The sequence below is a fragment of the Sander vitreus genome, chromosome 4, assembly GCF_031162955.1.
Source record: "Sander vitreus isolate 19-12246 chromosome 4, sanVit1, whole genome shotgun sequence".
In the NCBI taxonomy this organism is placed as follows: domain Eukaryota; kingdom Metazoa; phylum Chordata; class Actinopteri; order Perciformes; family Percidae; genus Sander; species Sander vitreus.
In genome coordinates this window covers 21,165,557-21,179,566 of record NC_135858.1, presented here as the reverse complement: position 1 = coordinate 21,179,566, position 14,010 = coordinate 21,165,557, and the positions used below count along the sequence as shown (strand labels likewise).

The following is a 14,010-nucleotide window of genomic DNA, read 5'->3' as shown; positions in this document are numbered from 1 at the left end:
AGCTCAGTGGAAATGTTTCACCCTGTTGTGATTCCACCATCAAGAGCTTCTCCTACTAGCCACATTTACATCCGACTCCCTCGCTGTCACCCATGCTTGAGTGGTAGGAAAGGATGCCTGCCTCAGTGACTAAATGGTTTAAAATCCGACAAATTGTGCTACTTAGTCAGTCAACTCACATAAAGAATGAAAAAAAACAGAGTGACAGATGTCTCAGTATGCATGTTGTAACACGGTGTAATACTGATTTCAAATTGGAAAAGGCCTGTCTTTATTACTTCAACATTAGCTGGGCGTGTGAAGCATAAGCATTAGCTTGGGTTGCTACTGTGTCACTGCCGATAATGTCTCTGCAGTATGTGTGCTAGATATTGTGTCTAAATCTCAATCTATCTAATACAGTAACTGTAGAAGATGCAGATATTTACGACCACGCCCGCCAATAGGGGGGGACAAACGGGTCTGTTGTCCCAGGCCCAGGGTAGGCAGAACTGGGCCCTCATTAAATTATGGAATATTTAAAAAAAAAAAATTAAAATGTATATGTAATGTAATGTATATGTAATATTTGAGTTACATAAAAGCTTTTTATTTGTTTTCTTCCTAATTGTCCTTGAAATAGTGGTCACCCCCCCACCCCCAACACAAAAATGGTTTGGCAACTGATGAAAATTTGATGTTGTCATTTGATTTGAAATTTTGTACGCTGGGCACCCGGATAGCTCAGTTAGTAGAGCGGGCGCCCATACAGTGGGGAGAACAAGTATTTGATACAGTGCCGATTTTGCAGGTTTTCCCACTTACAAAGCATGTAGAAGTCTGTAATTTGTATCATAGGTACTCTTCAACTGTGAGTGACGGAATCTAAAACAAAAATCCAGAAAATCACATTGTATGATTTTTAAGTAATTAATTAGCATTTTATTGCATGACATAAGTATTTGATACATCAGAAAAGCAGAACTTAATATTTTGTACAGAAACCTTTGTTTGTAATTACAGAGATCATACGTTTCCTGTAGTTCTTGACCAGGTTTGTACACACTGCAGCAGGGATTTTGGCCCACTCCTCCATACAGACCTTCTCCAGATCCTTCAGGTTTCGGGGCTGTCGCTGGGCAATATGGACTTTCAGCTCCCTCCAAAGATTTTCTATTGGATTCAGGTCTGGAGACTGGCTAGGCCACTCCAGGACCTTGAGATGCTTCTTACGGAGCCACTCCTTAGTTGCCCTGGTTGTGTGTTTCGGGTCGTTGTCATGCTGGAAGACCCAGCCACGACCCATCTTCAATGTTCTTACTGAGGGAAGGAGGTTGTTGGCCAAGATCTCGCGATACATGGCTCCATCCATCCTCCCCTCAATACGGCGCAGTCGTCCTGTCCCCTTTGCAGAAAAGCATCCCCAAAGAATGATGTTTCCACCTCCATGCTTCACGGTTGGGGTGGTGTTCTTGGGGTTGTACTCATCCTTCTTCTTCCTCCAAACACAGCGAGTGGAGTTTAGACCAAAAAGCTCTATTTTTGTCTCATCAGACCACATGACCTTCTTCCATTCCTCCTCTGGATCATCCAGATGGTCATTGGCAAACTTCAGACGGGCCTGGACATGTGCTGGCTTGAGCAGGGGGACCTTGCGTGCACTGCAGGATTTTAATGACGGCGTACTGTGTTACTAATGGTTTTCTTTGAGACTGTGGTCCCAGCTCTCTTCAGGTCATTGACCTGAAGAGGGGGCTGATCCCTGACCTTCCTCATGATCATTGATGCCCCACGAGGTGAGATCTTGCATGGTGCCCCAGACCGAGGGAGATTGACTGTCATTTTGAACTTCTTCCATTTTCTAATAATTTCTAATAACAGTTGTTGCCTTCTCACCAAGCTGCTTGCTTATTGTCCTGTAGCCCATCCCAGCCTTGTGCCGGTCTACAGTTTTATCCCTGATGTCCTTACACAGCTCTCTGGTATGGCCATTGTGGAGAGGTTAGAGTCTGTTTGATTGAGTGTGTGGACAGGTGTCTTTTATACAGGTAACAAGTTCAGACAGGTGCAGTTAATACAGGTAATGAGTGGAGAACAGGAGGGCTTCTTAAAGAAAAACTAACAGGTCTGTGAGAGCCGGAATTCTTACTGGTTGGTAGGTGATCAAATACTTACATCATGCAATAAAATGAAAATTAATTATTTAAAAATCATACAATGTGATTTTCAGAATTTTTGTTTTAGATTCCGTCTCTCACAGTTGAAGAGTACCTATGATAGAAATTAGAGACCTCTACATGCTTTGTAAGTAGAAAAACCTGCAAAATCGGCAGTGTATCAAATACTTGTTCTTCCCACTGTATGTAGAGGTTTACTCCTCGATGCAGCGGGCCAGGGTTCGACTCCGACCTGCGGCCCTTTGCATGTCATTCCCCCTCTCTCTCTCATTTCATGTCTTTAGCTGTCCTGTTGAATAAAGGCCTAAAAATGCCCAAAACATAATCTTAAAAAAAAAGTTCAGTACGCTCAAAATGTCCAGTCAGCACAAGTCCGGTGCTCAGAAAAGGAAAGAGAAGAGAAGAAGAAAATAGAGGCCTTAGAGATTTTCTAAACAAATATTTAAAAAAAGGTGGTGACGGTGAAGCTGGAACTAGTAAAGTCAACGTAGAGCAAGGTAAGAAACAGCGCAGCCAACGTTTACGAGCCTTGTAACGTAACCTAACAGGCCAGCTCTAATGTTAATCTCCATTAACTTGTATAAAAGCCTGACACAACACGTTATCTTAGACAGAAACAGTTGAGTTTAGTAGCTCCGTCAGAGAGGATGAGACAGAGAGGAGAGAGATCCAGCTGCAGTCAGATGACAGAGAGAGTGATGTGGGAGGGGCCCGCTGCCCCGTCGGAGAGTCTGAGCAGGATGGATCTACTTAATTAGAGAGGAACAGGAGAGGAAGAGCAAGGGAAAACGAGAGATCTGGTCGCAGGGCGGCCCATCTAAGATTATCTCGTCCCGGGCCCAGGCAAGACTGTCAGCTGGCCTGTTTACGACTATGTAGTATTGACTGGCAGAACACAGTTTGACAGTTTTTAAAACTTTAGAGGCCTAGCTTGAAGCTACGCATTTATGTAAACCAGGGCTGGGGAAAACCAACAGGAAAAGAAATGAATCCAATTTAAATATAAATAATGAGACTTTTCAAAACATAAACATATGTCATCCTACATAAGCTACTTGGTATTAACATGTTACCACCAAAGCTGTTCATATAGACAGGTAAATTCGGAGCCTAAACATTTATGATGTGATTGTTAGTGCTTTGATACACACACTGCCTGAGGCAACACAAAAAAAGAGGAACAAAGGATTTTCCCATTTCCGTCTACAGTCAGCTATAGATATGGCCTAAACAGGGATGCCCATCACATTTCTTTAAACAAATATACACACTGAACCTCAAGATACCTACCCATCTGTCTCTACACTACATATTATCATCATTATACAAATATTTTGTTATTTTCAGCTGAGGGGATTTTTCAATCTTGAGAGCACAGTTTTAAAGACAAATCTCACCTGTCTCAATCACTTATCATGCACTAGTGAAGCTCAATATTACTTTGGGGAAAAAACTAAGTACTAAGACTAAAAATAATCCCATAATCGATAAACAATGAACGAAAAGCTAATTTAGACTATAAAATAAATACTTAAAAAGCATCAGAGGAATTAATGCAACAGAGATAACCCAGAATTAACTATGAAACACACATAACACATGTTATAATGCTCACCTAGCTGCTAGCGTGGCACGCCCTCATACTCTGCTTCTGACTGGGTAGTAGTCCTTACCTAGCTACTGCGCATGTGCGACTCCCAACAAAGATGGAATAGAAGTAAGATGTCTCACTCTGTAGCTAAAACAAACAGCTAAACTCATCAGAGTGAAGAGGAGCTGCAGCAATGTGCAGTACAACAAAAATATGGTGTTTTTTGAAAATTAAAACATGTAAACCTATTCTGATATATCCTCTAAATACCATTATGAACCTGAAAATGAGCATAATATGAGCACTTTAAATGAAAATAAAAAACACAATTAAAAAGGCATTATCTATTTATCTGTATCATTCCCTTTTACTGAGAGAAATAATGCAGAGATGTAAGTTATCTGCACCAACACAACGTCAAATTTGCCTACGTGCAGATTAAACTTTGCTCTTTCTAGAAAACCTGAGACCAAAATCAGGCCGAGATCCATCAGGCCATGCAGTACTTCAGTTATCAAATGCCCTATTCTCCACCTCTACATACTCCACAATTAAATGACTCTACCATACGCCACCTTGTTAATACCCTTACAAATAATGATGTAAGTCGCTATAGTAACACTTCCTTGTGTGCACTTATGCAAAACTAAATATATTGTAGTTCTCCTGTAAGCAACATCTTAATTCATTCCATATCCTCCATATACTCTTTGACTTTGTTATTGTAGGTTAGTTTTACAGGAAGTTGAGTGAGTAGACCAAAGTCAATGAAAGAAAGAAATGGTTCAAGACCCTAACCCCCTGTAAAAAAACATGTCATTTAAACCTTTCTGTTTTGTACAGCTTAAACAAATGGGATATAATGTGTTATTTAGTTAGCTTTGAGGTGCTAGAAGGAAGTTTTTTTAACCTTTGGACAGAGCAAGGCTAGCTGTTTCCAGGCTTTATGCTAATCTTAGGTACCTGGCTCTGTGTGTGTGTGTGTGTGTGTGTGTGTGTGTGTGTGTGTGTGTGTGTGTGTGTGTGTGTGTGTGTGTGTGTGTGTGTGTGTATTGAGTTTCTCTGCAAGAAAGTGAATCTGCATTATTTGTGTTTGAGGTTCTGATCTACCTCTTTGTATGTTAACACATTATGCAATTTTAAGTGGACCATTAGGATCACACAGGGCTTTTTGCTAAAGATGAATTTGAGGTATTTCATAATGGACGAATGGCTGTTTTAAATTAACAGACTTGTAAATTTAACATTAACTTGCAAATGGACATGAGGCAACATTAGCTTTTAACATCGTAGGTGATTTACATGATGATGGGTCTATTTTTGTATTCAGAAAATACAGGGGATGGTGAGCCACTAAGCGAAAGATGACCTGTTGGTTTGTAAGTGAGCATCCATTAATCAAATATACCTATAATACACAGTTTTTGGTTTCAAAATACAATACATCTTTATCTCATTGAAGCCTGAAAAACATACTGAAATATGTAATAAATCAAAACTACTAATATAAGGCACTTAAGACTGCATTATTCATTATATTAAATATATAAAATATATGTATTATATAAAATAAAACAGTTGACTTTCCACATATACATGTAATGCAGATGCATACAGTGCAACTTTTACAGTGCAGCTAACCTACAGAATAGTTAAGGGCAAAACTTGAAGTCAGCTCAGGGGCATGCAGCCATACCAAAGGCAGGAAGGTAAAACAAAAGTCAGATGGAGAATTCGTTGCTGCAGTGCACCACTATGTCAGTAAATGTATGCATCTTCTCACAGAGGTAAATAGAAAACCAGACAACAGCCATACCCATTAGGGATGTCCCAATCAACTTTTTTGCCCCCCGATCCGATCTTTTAAATATTAAATAGCTGCCGATACCGAGTCCTGATCTGATACTAGATACTAGATGCTCAGATAATAGAGCTGCACGCCGTTTTTCATTTACAAAAATAAAAGTAAACAAAGTAACTGAAATATGACTTACATATAACTTAGTTCAGCAAATGAGTCTTTTCCCTCAACACTAAAACAGTTCTCTTTAGGAGAAGGGCCCCACTTGACTCATCACTGTACAATGTTGAAGTTGCAAAATAATTGAACCAATCTCATTAACTAATTTCTTTAAAAACACCAATGTGTTAGCTTAAAATACACCCTGCTATTGGTGGTGACAAGTGAGCCAGCAAACTTATAATTTGTCAGTGAATGTGTTTATCTCTTGCTCCAACTAAACTACATCATTCAGATTTTGAATCTGTATAATAAATAAAAACAACACATATTCATTTGGGCTGTTAAATAGAATGTCTATAGCCAGTTTCCTGTTGGTTGTTTTCAGTCCAGGATGTCCTCTACCAAGACACTGTATTAAATCAATTTTTCACAGTCTTTATCATCATGAGTCAGAGGACACAGCTAGCAGAGCGGCTCCATCCATGTTCCCTCTTCTTCCAAACATAAAGACATGCACGGTTCTTAAAGCAACATTCAATCACCCATTCACTACAAATTTGATTTAAGACTTCAATTTCATTAGCTGCACATTTTCCAAAGGACAACACCGAGATCAGGCCCACCAATTTCATCATCAGCTTTGCGGCTCCTATTGTATTTGCCCTTTCCTCTCCTTTTCAGAGTTAACCAACCCCTAAAAAGAAATGGACAATGTACACAAGTATTATTTTTAGTAGCAGATGCTAAGCAAACAGGCAGACAGGCAGACAGATAGGAAGTCCCTGCAAAAAGAGGAAGGGTGGAGGCTGTAAAGCTTTGACAAAGACGTGCACTGGGAGACATGAGAGGAGTGATAAGTAAAAATGAATGTGCCTCAGGCAACTGACTACTAATTTCCTGCTTACTATTATGGCCTCACGTTTTCTAAAGCAGTTTGCTGTATGGTTGGCTGTAAAACAGCACAGTGAGCTTATCACTGGTGTGGCTAATGCTTGCAACCTGATTCCATCACGGCATAAAATGCAACCTTGCTTCAGATTACAGGAGCTGTGTCCAAATTACATAGAAAGTACTGATTCTAACCAGGTTATGAGTATATAGTGCATTTACACAGAAAAAGTGAGAAAATCAAGTCTACGCTATTTAGATTAGATTTCAGCATGCTTATGTGGTGTTGACGAACAGTATTATCGGATGATTCAGGGCACAAAATAAAAAGAGGAGCTGCTCACAGATGGGAAAAAAGAAAACAATTGTGGATAGTGTTGAGACAGCTCAAAGGACATATCACAAAAGCAAATAAATGGCTAGTGTTTCTTTAGGTATGAAACGGCTGCAATTCCATGCTTTTTGGTCTAAACGGCATACCCAAGTGTCAGGGTAATTCTAGGCCTTACTGACACAGAGTTACAGAGGCTAGAATGGAGGGTTTTTTTTTCCGTCCAAGTCATACATCTGTAAACTGACTAAAATACACTGCTGTAAACACATCTAGGTGTCAAAAGACTCAAAAATGGATTTAATATGAATTTTTTTTCTACAGTTATGTCTGTGCGTTTTTCTTATTTCCATTAGGAAAGTGCAAAGCAAAAGGAGCAAAAAGTGCAAAATACAAAACTTCTCAAATACACAAACACACACAATCAATCACACACAAACTTGAAATAACTATTTACATAAATATATAGAAATAAGTAATTATAAATTGTTCAGGGTGTGCTATGCATTACAACAGTCCCTCTTTATGGTGAAACACAGATACAGACATCGCAGGGTTAAAATTTCAATGGGTTTCAAGGTGTCATTTGAATCGTCTCCTTATTGGCTAAAAAGGTAGGAGGATCTCGTAACATGAATTGTAACCTGGTTTGAACTGTCGATCGAACCCCTCGTGGTCCCACATTGCGTCAGAGGCAACATTGGCTTTCTAGCTGTCTATCTCCGCCTCCCGGGAACGGATTGGCTCCTGAGAGGTGTTGTTTGAGTCGTAAGACTTCAGAGAATAGCATGGATGCCTTCATTGGCCGCTAGAAGTCTCGCTTGAGAAGTGAGACTTGTTTGAAAAGCCCGGAAGTGAAATAGCGTTTGTCTTTTTGTTGTAATGCGGTCTCGTATCTTCAAGATAAAATGGCTTGGATATTCCATTTCCTTGGACTCTTTGCGAGTTATGAAAAAAAAGTTTTTGGGACAATATCACCGATGTGGATAAAGGGAGAATGAAAAGGTATGAATACACTAGCTGCACCTTCTTTGTAACTGTCATGGCAACTTTATTACAGTTGTATAACTGCTATAAGTCATTTTATGCTTTGTGTGTGGGCTTAATTGAATTATGAGAGGCTAAGCTTTCAATCAATGTTTTGAAGATTTAATGCTTTAAAGTTATAACAAAGTTTATGAGTGGAGGTAACAGCGCCACCTCAGCGACGAAGTGTGCCGTCCACGGTACAATGTTACTAAAGAGGTTAATGGATCCAATGAAAAGTCTAAAACCAATGCATTTAGTCTGTCTCTCAATTGATTCAGACTTACCTTCTCCGTTTACAGCATTCAGCCCCAAGCCCATTTGTAATAATGTAAATCTTTTAAAACAGGTTACAAAAATATAGTTTGATAGGTTTCAAAGATGGCTAAGTCATTTCCTTAAACAGCTGGACTACAGTTTTTTATAAAATGTTTCTCAAACATGAGTAAACAATACATTTGTTAGTGATTATTTTTAGCAGTGAATTAGACCACATTTGGTGCTGAGGGGGAGTACTCACGGCAGCAGGACAGTGTATGTGGCATTGACCCAAAGTAAACCACAGTGCCTATGCTCATTGTAATCGCCTAGGGTAACGGTATGGCTCACTGATGTATTCAAAATGTCCTCATACCTAAACGACTAACAAGGTTGATTGCGAAAGACAAGATGACAGTTCTATTTACTTGTTCTGAAACGGCAAGTTTTAAACATGTGACCATAACACGTGACCGCAGTGGCAGTTTAATCACGTGTCACAGTTAGTAGTTACTGTTGGGAAATGAAACTATTTAAAGGTGTAATATGTAATATATTTACTGTATTAAATCCAAAAATGACCACAATATGTCATCAGATATTAAGGTAACATGCTAAGCTGAAATACTAAGTTTTCTGACAACAGTGCTAATGCCAGTATTTTTACTAGGGACGGGCATTTTCAGTCATTTCAACATTTGTGTACTCGCATTGAATTTTATAGAGTAATGTTACTCTAGTTACTCACAAAACAATTGAGACACAGCAAGTGAAGTAATCCCAACTGGTCATGCCATAACTGCTAACGTTACTGGAGGACCTGGGAAGCAGGCCATGGCTTTTTACAACGCCTAGCCTGTTCAGTGGCTGTAGCCGACAAACGGTGAGTAATTTTGGCTCTAAATCGATAGAGAGGGCCGTAAATTTGCGCTGTGTTAAGCGGTTGTTTTCGTAATTTTAAGCCGAGGAAGTGTATCTGTCAGTCGGGTAGAGAGGATGGCGAGGAAGTGGTGTTATTAGTGGCTGTTGCCATAATTTTAGTCTGAGTAAGTGTGTTTGCCAGTTGGGTAGAGAGGACGGGGAGGTAGTGGCATTTTTAGCGGCTGTTGCCGTAATTTTAAGCCGAGATAGGGTGGTTTTCAGTCGGATACAGAGCTCTGCTCTGCTGGCTGTCAACAAAGCCAGCATCTAACGTTAGCTACTCCACTGTGCTGTGGAGTAGCTAATGTCTGGCTATGTAAGACTAGCGTCTAGCAACATTGATGTTTTCAACCTGGCAACCTCTGTGAACTTCGAGTCTGGGGAGGAGGGGCCGGGGGAGACAACTCAGTATTTTGTAACCAGTATTTTGAATTTGGACTGCACTAACTATTTTAAACGCTAGTTGTCAGTATTACATATTGGACCTTTAAGCAAGAAAAAATATTGGTTAGGGAAGGAAAAGATCATTGATTGGCCTCAAATGAGTGATGGACTTCACTACGTCACAAACATAACTACGTCTACTAGAGGTTGCTGCCTAACAACAAAAGTAAATATGGGTCGTTAGGAGCTGCTTGCACAATCGACCTATACAGCCATTTATTTGGTAAGGACGGTCTGGATGTATTAGTATAACAATGGAGATCTAAGCCAAAGAGCAATAAACTACATCAGACCTTGGTCACAATCATGACAATAAGAAATGATATAACATAATATCATGGGCCCTATTTTAACGATCTAAACTTATCATCTAAGCGCAGGTGCGTTTAGGGCGTGTCCAAATCCACTTTTGCTAGTTTGACGGTGGAAAAAAGGGTTCAAAAGGGTTGTACTTAGTATCTTCATTAATTCATAGGTGTGTTTTCGGCGTAACATGTAATAAACCAATCATCTCCCATTCCCTTTAAAAGCCAGGTGCGTTTGTACCTTGGCATTGCTATTATGATGGCGGATTTGCATCGTAATATTTTTATTTGTAATCTTTTGCATGTTTGTGTGCTGCTGCGCTTCCCTGTGTGTGTGTGTAACAAGCATAGTGTGCATGTGTGCATAAGCTTAGGCGCACTTTACTAATTTGCTGTTAAAATAACAATGAAATGCTGCGCTATTGACTTTAGACCAGGTTTTTGTTGGTCAATTGCGCGATCACTTCCCGCTGCCTCAAGATAGCAATACACCAAGAATTCACCTGAACCCACCTCCCTGTAAGACCAGCACAAATATGGGCACATGTGCATTTGCTATTTAAACGACGCGGGCGCTGTATGGGAAATTGACAACTGCATCGGTCTTAAACTAGCAAAGACGCGTCGGGCTTTGCGCTGTGCTGTGCTGGGTGCAAGATAGGGCCCAATAAGTCATATTATAAGTTATGCTTCAAACGCTTGGGTACGAGAGGTAATATGCAGCAAAAGCCAATGAGCTGGTGAGCATGTAGCAACCTGGTCTGTCCGGCACCTTTATTTTCCTTTTACTCCTTTCCATTATTGTCATTGTGCTTGTGACCTTATCACTGACATGCCAAAAAAATATTGCTGGCCTTAGCTGATGTTCAACAGGGGAACAGCAGAAAGAAACAGGGACAGGGACAGGGCAGGAGAATGCTTGACTAAGCAATAGCTGTTACCTCATTAGGGCTAGTTCTCCGAAACGATGTTTAAAACATGAAATGCACACTCATTTAGTGTGTAATTTGACTGAGGTGCGAAAGGGTCGAACAAGGGGGCGCAGCCAAAGTGGAAAGGTCCTGATCATTAAGATTACATTAACTAACATTAACTAAGCATGGTCTATATGACTCCATTTTTCTCCTTCTTGAGAAGATAATAGCTCTCTTGCTTACCGAGGTTTTGCATCTTTTTCTAAAACTCTGCACAATTTCTATTCTATTTATCTCTCTCCTATTTTTTGCTACCCTTCAATTGCTCTGTCTCTCACTCTCTCTCTCTGCCTGTTCCTCCCACTTATTGTCTCACACACACACACACACACACACACACACACACACACACACACCATTCAGTTTTGGAGAGCAATGTAGGCAGAAATGCCCATGGTTGGATCATGCTGAGGAAGCAGGAATTAATTCCAATCAGGCTTGAACAGGGAAGAGCCATTCCATTCTGCACCACTCCTGGAGTCACTCAAACATAAAGCACCCCTCCCCCCTCTACTGCATATGCATGATCACAAACACACACACACATGCACAAATCAGCATCACACAAAACATTCTGAGCACACATGATATTGTGATATTGCTTGGCAGCCAAACAGAATTTTGTTTATTAAACATCAGCGGTGTCTGTGACATTAATACAATGCTAATGAAGCCCCAGACACCCTCGTTCACCTGTCTTTTCCATTTCGCTGAGAATTTTAAGCAGCCATAGGGTGCCGCTAATACTGTTGCTCACAATAAAGACATTCTTGTTAAGATTAAAAGCATTGTGGTTTCAATGTCAAAAGCCTTTATGATAATGTGGTGCACCCTCGCCATTATCTACTCTCATAGAGCACTTCTCCTCTACCCCTCTTTCCCTCCTAATTCCCCCCTTCATCATTTGCCTTATAACATTGTGTCAGAACGCAGCCACAATGCTCATTTGAGAGTAATGCAATTCGCCTTCTTCATATGCCTGCACCGTCTTCTTCATTTTCCATATGATTCCTACCTACAGGTCATAGCTTTGACACAGTCAATGTGGGGATCCTGCTCAAATGTCCATCTCATCATTCTACTTCTCTTTCATCCACAATTAATTCACTGAATCAAAATCTATTTTCATCTCCTGTCTTTTTTTTCCATCTTCCCAATGGGGGAATATTTGATCATTTTGCTCTTCTTGGCATTTTCTAGCTTCCCCTGAGCCCAGGACAAAGCATTATGTAACAGACCCTACTTAAGCATCATGAAAATAGCTTTAATATAATTCTCTACAGTATGTGCACCTTTGGGCCATTCTGAGCTCAAACAGCTAAACAGATGGTCCCTGTCTGGATGTTTCTCGCCTTACCTATGGGTGACAGCTCTGCCACACTGCCGATGTAGGGACCCTCCAAGAACTTGGGCTCACTGTCGTTGATGTCCTGGACCTTGATGACAAACTCTGACTCTGGTTCTAGAAGGTCGTTGGAAAGACGGTCCCGGGCCCGAGCCCGAAGTGTGTAAAAAGCCTTCTCTTCTCGGTCCAGTCTCTCTGTGGCATGAATGTCCCCTGTTAGCTCATCGATGATAAAGATGGAGCCTGCCCCTTCTCCAGAGATAGTGTACTTGATGTTGCCTTCACCTTCGTCAGAGTCTGTATGGATCTGTAAATTGACAAAAAGTAAACGTGAGGACAGTAAGTTCAAAAAAGGAGCCACACCCTATACATTGTTTTATTTTATGTCATTGTAACACCATGACAACCCTCACACCTCAAAATTACGTTTTAATAATGCTATGCTGCAACAGCAAATACATTTTAATAGAAATGTGCAGTAATGCTGCACAGATTGTGTTTTTACCGTCATACTGACGAAAATGTTGATTCTGACAATTGTTCACTTAAAATGCATTTCATTTGTCTTCCCTATAATATCTGCTCTTGCACTACAACATTTGCTCCTAGCAACTAAAGCATTATGACATTTTTCATGATTATGTTTAGACTCCTTACCTTTACCAAGGGAGATGGTAAATACTGGAAAAGTCAACAGTGATTAGAAGCACAAAATAAGCCAAGTTTACTTTTTTATCATGTAAACAATACCAAAATGTCTCCCCAACCAAAGCACTTTTGTTGCATAAAACTAAACAAACACAGGGCTCACACTGCATGAAAAGTGGGATTTTTGTCAGTAAACGGCACTGTAGATTGTGGAAGTTCAAGTGTACGACTGTAAACGGCAATTTTACTTAAATTTACAGGCAACACCAAAAACTGCCGTGAATTGTCAAAAATTGGCGTAGGCCTTGCTTGGCAGTTGTTCCCCCATGACCCCCCCTCCCCCTAATTTTAGGGGAGGCTTTAACATGTAAATGAAAATGCTGTGAGCTATACAAATGCAAATCAGGGTATCAGCAGGGGGAGTTTTACCCCAGGTGACATTTTTCTAAAAGGTATTAACTTTCTCTGGTATAAATAAATCTCAGTATATAGCCTAATTGTAGAGAATTGTAGACTCTTACATTTTTAGCTTGAATTGATTTATTTAATGAAAGTATGCTAGATTAATTACTGTGTATGTCATTAGCAATGGCCACTGTTGTGTAAAAAAGATACACAAAACAATTTATTTCAACAATTAGTTTTTATCAGGCTTTGCCATAAAGGTAAAATGTGCATTCCATGGGAACAACATCACAGTCTCCTAGAGCTCATCCACTGTGCATAGTGGCATGACTACAGTGACCTTTCTTTGGTCTTGCTCATCCAAGATTGTCTGGCGGAATGGAGACAGAGGCACCACTGTACAGTTTTCTAAGAGAAGTCTTTCTGCTGACACCAAATCACTGTGCTTCACATAAACCATATCAGTTTTGTCATTGCATGACAAAGTCCCAACCATTTGTCTTCTTAAAATACTGGCAAATTCAGCACCATATTCACATGTCCATGGCATATGAAGCTGCTGGCTCTGCTGAAATGGCCTCATAATCTGGACTTCAATTGTCCTATTCTTATTAAACTACGCCATTAAAACTCACTGTAATTCACCTCCACACCAGTCTGTGCGCTGTTCGCGCCCTGCTGGTTAATCTGCCTCCTCTTTGTCTTTTTCTATCACTCTGCCACTACCCCCGCCCTCACTGCTTTGATTTGAAAAA

The 14,010-nt window shown here is 40.3% G+C and overlaps 1 protein-coding gene and 1 long non-coding RNA gene across 2 annotated transcripts in view; one reads left to right on the top strand and one right to left on the bottom strand.

The window, feature by feature from the left end:
* cdh22 (cadherin 22) overlaps window positions 1-14,010 on the bottom strand; it is a 97,701-nt gene that overhangs the window by 67,889 nt on the left and 15,802 nt on the right. The window contains exon 2 of the mRNA XM_078248983.1: window positions 12,215-12,509. Within this exon, the coding sequence (XP_078105109.1) occupies window positions 12,215-12,509 (295 nt within the window). The remainder of the gene's footprint in view (window positions 1-12,214; window positions 12,510-14,010) is intronic.
* The window catches only part of LOC144517113 (uncharacterized), a 32,576-nt gene continuing 26,242 nt past the window's right edge, over window positions 7,677-14,010 (top strand). The window contains exon 1 of the long non-coding RNA XR_013501897.1: window positions 7,677-7,934. This is a non-coding gene — a long non-coding RNA (uncharacterized LOC144517113). The remainder of the gene's footprint in view (window positions 7,935-14,010) is intronic.